This window comes from Bos javanicus, chromosome X (genome assembly GCF_032452875.1).
Source record: "Bos javanicus breed banteng chromosome X, ARS-OSU_banteng_1.0, whole genome shotgun sequence".
NCBI classification, from domain to species: Eukaryota; Metazoa; Chordata; class Mammalia; order Artiodactyla; family Bovidae; genus Bos; species Bos javanicus.
The window spans coordinates 122,945,904-122,955,049 of NC_083897.1; the positions used below are offsets into that span (position 1 = coordinate 122,945,904).

The following is a 9,146-nucleotide window of genomic DNA, read 5'->3' on the forward strand; positions in this document are numbered from 1 at the left end:
TGGATTTGTAAACTCTGTTATATACTAAGCTGCTTAGTTTGTATTTAAATATTGCAAAAATTTTTCCCTTTTCTTCATTTGCCTTTTAGCCTTTTACCTTATTTCATAATGATAGTGGTTTTTTTTTTTTTTTTTTTTTTGAGGTATCAGTTCAGTTCAGTTCAGTCACTCAATCGTGTCCGACTCTTTGAGACCCCATGGACTGCAGTACACCAGGCCTCCATGTCCATTACCAACTCCCGGAGTTTACCCAAACTCATGTCCATTGAGTCAGTAATGTCATCCAACCATCTCATCCTCTGTCGTCCCCTTTTCCTTCTACCTTCAATCTTTCCCAGCATCAGGGTCTTTTCCAATGAGTCAGTTCTTCACATCAGGTGGCCACAGCATTGGAGTTTCAGCTTCAACATCAGTCCTTCCAATGAATATTCAGGACTGATTTCCTTTAGGATGGACTGGTTGGATCTCCTTGCTGTCCGAGGGACTCTCAAGAGTCTTCTCCAACACCACAGTTCAAAAGCATCAATTCTTCGGTGCTCAGCTTTCTTTACAGTCTAACTCTTACATCCATACATGACCACTGGAAAAAACCATAGCCTTGATGAGACGGACCTTTGTTGACAAAGTAATGTCTCTGCTTTTTAATATGCTGTCTAGGTTGGTCATAACTTTCCTTCCAAGGAGTAAGCATCTTTTAATTTCATGGCTGCAATCACCATTTGCAGTGATTTTGGAGCCCAGAAAAATAAAGTCAGCCACTGTTTCCACTTTTTCCTCATCTATTTGCCATGAAGTGATGGGACTGAATGCCATGATCTTCGTTTTCTGAATGTTGAGCTTTAAAGCCAACCTTTCACTCTCCTCTTTCACTTTCATCAAGAGGCTCTTTAGTTCTTCACTTTCTGCCATAAGGGTGGTGTCGTCTGCATATCTGAGGTTATTGATATTTCCCCTGGCAGTCTTGATTCCAGCTTGTGCTTCCTCCAGCCCAGCATTGCTCATGATGTATTCTGCATATAAGTTAAATAAGCAGGGTGATAATAATAACTTGACGTACTCCTTTTCCTATTTGGAACCAGTCTGTTGTTCGATGTCCAGTTCTAGCTGTTGCTTCCTGACCTGCATACAGATTTCTCAGGAGGCAGGTCAGGTGGTCTGTTATTCCCATCTCTTTCAGAATTTTCCACAGTTTGTTTTGATCCACAGAGTCAAAGGCTTTGGCATAGTCAATAAAGCAGAAATAGATATATAGAAGTTTTCAATTTTTATATAGCCAAACACTAATCTTTTTTTTAATGGTTTCTTTCTTTGCTTTTATGCTCCCACACCCAAAGGTATTTCTACATCATGAATCTTACCATACCCCTCTATTGATTACAATCTTCCAGGGGCTCTTCCGGAGAAATCCATCCTCCTCCTGGTGCTCTAGCTTCAACTACTGTACCCTATAGGCACTGGGAGGTCCAGTCGAGCCAAGCAGTTATGCTTAGCACTGCCTGCTTAGCACTGCCTTCTTAGCACCCTCTGCTTGGAAAGCCAGTCCCACAGGCTCAACGCCCCTTTCCACCCCTTCTTCCCCATGTCACTGAAGCCCCAGTTTGGATATGACCACCAAATTACCCTTTTCTTCCCCTTCTTGTAACAGCACCAAGTTCCCAGGGTCTCAGTAGTAGTTTGTAAAATTAAAAGCTCAAACGATAATAAGCAAAGTCTAAGAGGGCTAACAGGAGAATTGGCTGTCAGGGCCAGTTTAGAGCAGAGGCTTGGAGCAAGCAGCGGGGGGCTGAGGCTCTACAAGGAGCAGTGATGACAAACTAGAGCACAGAGCCCAGGCAGCCTGGGGAGGACGCTCGGGCATGGGGAACAGAGTGCTCGAGGGCTGAGGCAGGAGGGCAGATGGGCAGGGGCTCGGTGCCAGGACTAGGTTCCCCAGAGGCTAGTGGACAGTGTTGCCGAAGAGCTTGGCTCTGAAGACACTAGGCGGCAGTCACCAGAGGTCCCAAACTGGGAAAGCCATCTTAACTGCCCAGCCTCCTCCAGCCCCATGGTTTCCTACACTGGGAAAGCCATCTTAACTCCCCAGCCTCCTCCAGCCCCATGGTTTCCTACACCAGCCAGTGGCATCAGCTTTCTTGTTTCACGGGCCAGAAACTAGTCACTTGATTCTGCTTCCTCTCACACCCCTCATCCCATCTGTCACGAGTCCTGTTGGCTCCACTTTCAAAATGGAGCCAGACCATATACCCGGCTTCCCTGGTGGCTCAGTCGGTAAAGAATCTGCCTGAAATGCAGAAGACCACCTGCTAATGCAGGAGACTGGGTTCAATCCCTGGGTCGGGAAGATTCCCTGGAGAAGGGAATGGCAACCCACTCCAGTTTTCTTGCTGGGAAATCCCATGGACAGAGGAGTTTGGCAGGCTACAGTCCATGGGATTGCAAAGAATCAGACATGAACGAGCGACTAAACCACCACCACCAAATACTGCTTGATTTCATTTAGATGACATTCTGCAAAAGGCAAAACTCTAGGGACAGAAAACACTTCTGCGGCCCAAGGCTGGGAAGTGGGGGGGTAACTACAAATGATCTCAGTAACTCGATGGTAGTGGTAGTCACAAAACTGAAGGTGTTTATCAAAACTCTCAGAACTGTACATTATTAAGTAACTGAAAATTGTTAAGTAAACCTTAATAAAACAACAGGAAAAAAAACATACCATAATTCTAGCCATTTCTCACCATGCTCACAGCCGTCATCTCAGTCCAGGGCGCCATCATCCTCTTGGGTTCTTACTGAGGGCTCTTCACTGTCCCCTGCTCCTGCCTTCGCTTCACTATCATCTGTTCCCAGCACAGCAGCCACAGGGGTCTCCTTTAAACCATAAGTCCATGTTTTTCTTTTGCTCAGAACTCCAGAGCTAAAGGAACTCTCCAGAGCTTTCTCTACTCTCAAAGGCTAAGTTTACAGCGGGCCACCAAGACCCACAGGCCACAGCCCTCTGTTACTCTGTAGAGACCTCCTCCTAGCCGCATGCATGCCCCCATTCACCCCCCTGGCTTGTCCCGCGACATGTACCGTGTGCTCCCTTCTAAGGGTTCTGTCTGGAATGTGCTTCTCCCTGATTTCCATCCCCCTGGTCCCCTCCCCATCACCTCTTTCAGGCCTCTGCTCGACTCACAGTTGCCGCCCATCCACCTCCCCAGGCCCCACCCCAATCTGCTAACCTCTCTTGCTTTTTCTCCCAGACCATAGTTTCGTCTGACATACTCATATTTTGTTTACTGTGCGATTCCTCTCTCCTCCCCATGAGGAGAGGGGTTTTTGCTGTGTTTCCCGTGACCCTTCCACCGGGCACATCACAGACAGCAGTCAGATTGGGAGAGGGGGAACAGGCGGTGAGATGGGGTGACTTCCAAGAACCAGCCATGATAATAATCGGATGTGGCAGCATCCTCCTGCCCCGGAACCTCACTCAGCACCGCCCGCCCACACCCTGGCCCCGAGACAGTCTGGGGGACACTGGCTGTCACACTAGCCTGTGTCTGTGTGTGCTCCGCCCTTCCTGCCTTGTTTGTTTCCCTGCCCCGCACATGGCTCCTTTAACACATGCCTTCTCTCCCTTCTCTCTCTAGAAGCAGATGTTCCAGGAGAGAAGCAACCGGATGCTGCACGCCTTGTCCCCAAAGCAGAGCCCTGTGAGCAGCCCCACAAGGAGCCGGTCTCCTTCCCGCTCCCCGTCGCCCACCTTCTTGTGGCTCCCGCACAAACCCTCGCCCCCCTTCTCACCTAAAGCCGCCTCAGCCTCCATGAGCAGCATGAGTGAGGGGGATGAGGATGAGAAGTAAAGGCGGCTGGCTGACAACCAGAGCCCCCGCCACACGAGAGCCCCCACCACATGGGGTGGGCGGGCAGGGCGGGGGCACGGGGGACACCCTGGGGGGGGAGGGCAACAGTCGCTGGCGCTGCAGCTCAGCCCACGACATAGCTCCCCTCAGGACCAGCTCCCCACTCAGTCTCCACTCTGCCCCAAACCCAGGCTCTGCATGGAGGTTTCCAGGCGGGCAACCTATACAGACCTTCTTAGCATCATCTAGAAGCACCCTATTTTAACCTTGCTAAAGAAAGAGGCAGAGCACCCCTGGGAGACTCGCACTGAGTGGGGTGTCTTCTGCTTTGGCCCTTACTCCCACCCCCACCAGGTACACCACCCACGGAAGTGGCTGTACCCGAAGTCTGCTTCTTTCAGCTCCTAAGGGCCATGCACGTTGCCTCCCACTGCCCAAGCGCTGCCAGAATAAAGTTATTTCCAGTAGAGGTGGCACAGTGCTTCTGAAATAGTCGAGCTACAGACAAACGCCAGCCTTCTCAGTTTAGCCAGAGACCAGAGGTTGCCACGCATCAGTCCTTTGCAGTCTAGACCAAGCCTTGCTTTAGGCCAGATATATCCCAGGTCACCTAGTGTGAACCGCAACTTCTCATGCCAAGGACAGTTCTTTCCAGGAGAATGCCCCCTAAGGCCTAGTGTCTTCTCCTGGCTGTACTCTTTCATCATTGGTTTGACTTCCTTGTTTTCTAGAAATTACCTTAGTCTGTGGGAAATGCAAGAGAACATCCTATAGACATATACACACAAGGAGCCGCTCTGCTTTGGCTCTGAGTTTAGCAGATGGTTGCTGTTTCCTGAAGCTTCTCCTTCAAGGATGCTGTCATGGAATGGCTTTCCCCATTTCTGACCAGTGAACAGTTCTGCAGACCTCAAGCAGCAGTTTGACGTCCCAAGCCACAAAGTATACCAATAGGGGGTGCTACCTGCACATATCTGTTCTATGTATGCTCCCAAGACGCCATCCAGGGTGTGTACCATATGCAACAAGTCAGTGGTGGCGGCATTTTATACTGTCCCCCTCTCCAGCTCCCACCCTAATACCCCACTGAAATCCTCAGTCTTCAGAACTACCTGGTTTCCTTGGGACTTGGGCACCTTGTCAAAAGCTTATCCTGCATTCCTGCAGAAATGTCATCCCAGCCAAGAAATCGGCGGGTGGTGCTCATGGCCTCCCATCATCATTGCAGGTGGAGGCAGGCTCTGAGAGTTTCACTGAGCACGGTGGGAGCCTCAGCCTCTGAATGGGCCAGGCAGTCCTGTAATTACTTCCCGCCTTAGGCTTCAAGTGGGTTGAAGACGCTAAGCTTTCCCACTGAGGTGTCTGATGTTGCTATCTGCTAAGCACGGGTAGACGCGAGCAGGTAGAGGCGAGGGGTGGGAGCACACGCCTGGGTAGAAGTGGCATTGTCTGGCTGTGCCTTTGGAGCCAGGGGCCCAGAACAGTGACATGGGCAGAGCCCAGCATCCCTCGGGACAGAAACACTCCCTTTCAGAGGCCTTGTGAACCAGCCTTCTGGGAGACACATGGGGCAACCAAGGAAGGAAGGTGGCATGTCTTTCCCCTCGCATTGGGGTTGAACTACCTCCCTGCCCACCTGGAGAGAGTAGGCTTTGTTGGGAAGCAGAACCATGAGGCTCAGCTGGCTTGGGCACTCCCCTGTTCCTGGCAGTTTTTCCAGAGCTCTGTCGAGCATTCATGTGGGACAGAGAGCTGGTGGGAAGATGGCACATGAGAAGGAAATTTCTTGCTGCCATCAAGGCCCAGAGCATTGCCCCGTGTTTCCACTGTGCCCCCCGGGCACACTGGCGTGTATGCCCCCATCTCCAAGCACTGACAGGAGGCAGCAGCCAGCTGCACCAGGCAGTGGGAACGAGGGAAGAGAAAAGGAGAACGAGGTGCCTGGAGGGAGGAGAGAAGCTTCAAGAAAATCTGCATGCTTGACTCATGTGAGGGCCTCCCTCTGCAGGAGAAAACTCTCTTGGGAATGCCTTTTCTGGTTCTAGGCTCCAGCCCAGAGCAGATAAACCCATGTTTACCTGATTCCTGCTCCGGAGCAAACAGCTTGGCATTGACATACCAGGCGGCCTCTAACTTTGCAGGCCTTACACACCACACTGACATGTGCCGCCACTACGACTCACATTCAGTGCCAGGGACAGGCCATCACAACCCACAAGCAGGTTCTAAGTCTCACCCCAGGCCCCTCTTCTGACCGTTAACAATACCTCCCCTCCCAAGGCTGCAAGATTAATGAGAAGGAATGGAGGAGTCTGCAACCCAGTCTTTGATGCATCCTGGCCACCAGCTTCTCCCTGCCCCTCCTCCCCTGCTTGGGAGGAGATGCGGTGGCTGGCTGTCCACAGTCATGGCCCCGAGGGAGTTAAGGCTGGAATGGGAGTGGTACCAAGTGTTACTCAAGCTCGGAGAGGTAAGCAGAAATGCCAGAAAGCAAGGAAATGTTCTTTTGCCCTAGACAGGGAAGGAAGCTTCAGACTGAGGGCTGAAGGACAGCAATTTAGGTTGTGGAAGAAGGCAGGATACGTGAAGAAGGGCAAGCGTGGGAGCGCAGTGCCTATCCACTCCCTTACAGGGGTTGCTCACTCCCTAACAGGTGAAGAAGGCAGGCCTCCTTTCACTGACAGCCAAGGTTAGTGGGTACCCACGCAGGTTGTGGGTTCCCCCTGCCCAGCTTTCCCATTTCAGCCCTTCTCTATCAGCTGTCTCATCTTCCTCCTGGGGACCCCAAAATCCAATGTTCACCAGCTAAAAACCCAGGGCAATTGTAATGTCAGAGTCACACTGAATGGCCCGTTTCTGGCAAGCCAGCTCCCATGGGCCAGGACTTGGCAAAGGCAAAGGAAACCAACCTTAAGACGAGTGATCCTGAGACCCAAGTCTGCCTTCTGACCTGCTCTGTGGGAAAGACACACAGCTGCAGGACGGCCTGAGGTTGGAGTTACTGACCATCCTTGACGGAAGGGACGGGAAGAGCGTGGATTCCTCCTCTCCATCTTGGGACTTATCAGCCAGGCACGCCCCGGGGAGAGAGATGCAAGATGGCGATATAGACTCAGCTGAATCTGATGAGCCCGAAGGGAACAGAGATGTCCCTGTTCTCCAGGCATCCGGTCAGCACTAGTCTTGGCCATCAGATTTTTCTTCTTTTAACAAAAGAGCTCATGAGGCATTCTGCAACTTCTACTTCTCTCTAGACTTGAGTTTTTTTTCTGTGTGTCACTGCGATGTGTCCCGGGACAAAGCCATAAGAAAAGCATACATACTTCAGACTGTGCTATACATATAAGACAAGACGACGACAACTCTTCTGGGTTAAAGCACGACCTTACGCCCAAGCGTTTGCTCTGGTGCTGAATCATGCGAACTTCCGGAATCAGCCCCCGCCCCCTGGCACCCCTGCACCTCCCTCTCCGCGCTCCAAACCCACTCTTGCTTCCCAACAGGACATGGCATTCTCAACTTGTTTATAAATAAAGGGATGCAGAATTGCACTTTTCACCTATTGTGTTTCTTAAAAGCGTGCTGCTGTGTGTTCCTACTTACGAGCTCTGGTGCAACGTGGAAAAGCAGAGGCGTAGCCACGGTCCTGCCTCCGCCCAGCTGGGCCCAGCCCTGAATGATGGGTCTGTTGTCAGGCAGCACGGGCCAAGCCTGGAGCTGCCAGCCAGTTCATGCCTGACAAGGGAACAACCTAAAGGTCCATTAACAGATGAGCAGATAAAGAAGATGTGGCGTATATACACAGTGGAATAGTACTCAGCTGTAAAAAGAACAAAATAATGCCATTTGCAGCAACATGGATGCAACTAGACTGTCATACGAAGTAAATAAGAAAGACAAATAGCATGTGCTATCACTTGTATAAGGAATCTAAAATATGGCACAAATAAACCTATCCACGAAACAGACAGACTCATGGACATAGAGAACAGGCTTGTGGTTGCCAAAGATGGGGGGTATGGGAGGGATGGATTGGGATTTGGGGGTTAGTATATGGATAAACAAGGTCCTACTTTACAGCACAGGGAACTATATCCAATCTCCTGGGATAAACCTTAATGGAAAAGAATATAAAAAATGTATGTGTGTAACTGTGTCACTTTTTGTACAGCTGAGATTAGCACAATATTGTAAACCAATGATAATTCAATAAGAAAATAGCTGGCTAGGATCACTTTCCTGGAGGGGAGGTCATGCCTGGGACCCAGCCAGGACCCTGAGTTGTAGGCTCCGCTGCCAACTTGCTTTCTGACCTCTGTCAAAGCCCTTCACTTTTCTGACCTCAGTGTCTGCTTTTGTAAAATGAGGGGATTAGAGGAAATGGTTTCTGAGGTCTCCTTTGCCCATAGAAGTCTCTGAATTCAGGAGCCAGGCTCCATGGTCCCCAAACTTCTCCAACTATGATGCTGTCACTGAAGCACCATGACAAAGGGCTCACTCCTCGCTAGGAGACTGGGGAGCTGGGCTGGGGCCTCCACACCCAGCCGCACAGGGGGCCACTTTCACACTGCAGCCTCTGTAGGTTCTTAGGTTCTACCCGCCATCCTTACCTTGCCACCTACAGCTTTTCACCTGGGCCTGAACACTGGAGTGTGGCCATTTTGGCCTCTTCTCCATCTTTGGGGCAAAGCTGCTTTCATGGGCTGCTAGCAGAGATTGGAGAAGGCAATGGCACCCCACTCCAGTACTCTCGCCTGGAAAATCCCATGGACGGAAGAGCCTGGTAGGCTGCAATCCATGGGGTCTCGAAGAGTCGGACACGACTGAGCGACTTCACTTTCACTTTTCACTGTCATGCATTGGAGAAGGAAATGGCAACCCACTCCAGTGTTCTTGCCTGGAGAATCCCAGGGACGGGGGAGCCTGGTGGGTTGCTGTCTATGGGTCGCACAGAGTTGGACATGACTGAAGTGAATTAGCAGCAGCAGAGAGATGGGAGTAGTACTAAATCAGGATTCGAAAGGCCAGCAAATTAAGGCAGACTTGCTCTCAGCATTGTGGTGGTGCCCTCCACTAGTGAAATCCCGGAGCTTCTATTACCTTCAGTGGGCTTCCCTGATGGTTCAGTGGTAAAGAATCCACCTACCAATGCAGGCGATGCGGGTTCAATCCCTGGGTCAGGAAGATCCCCTGGAGATGGAAATGGCACCCCACTCCAGGATTCTTGCCTGGAGAATCCCATGGACAGAGAAGCCTGGTGGGCTACAGTCCATAGGGTCACAAAAGAGTCAGACACTACTG

General features: G+C 50.9%; 1 protein-coding gene across 3 annotated transcripts in view; it reads left to right on the top strand.

Moving 5' to 3' along the window:
- The window catches only part of PCYT1B (phosphate cytidylyltransferase 1B, choline), a 148,735-nt gene extending 141,339 nt beyond the window's left edge, over window positions 1-7,396 (top strand). For all 3 annotated transcript variants that reach the window (XM_061407834.1, XM_061407833.1, XM_061407835.1), the window contains exon 8: window positions 3,633-7,396. In XM_061407834.1, coding sequence (XP_061263818.1) covers window positions 3,633-3,845 — 213 coding nt within the window. In that variant the 3' untranslated portion in view covers window positions 3,846-7,396. The remainder of the gene's footprint in view (window positions 1-3,632) is intronic.
- The last annotated feature ends 1,750 nt before the right edge of the window (window positions 7,397-9,146 follow it).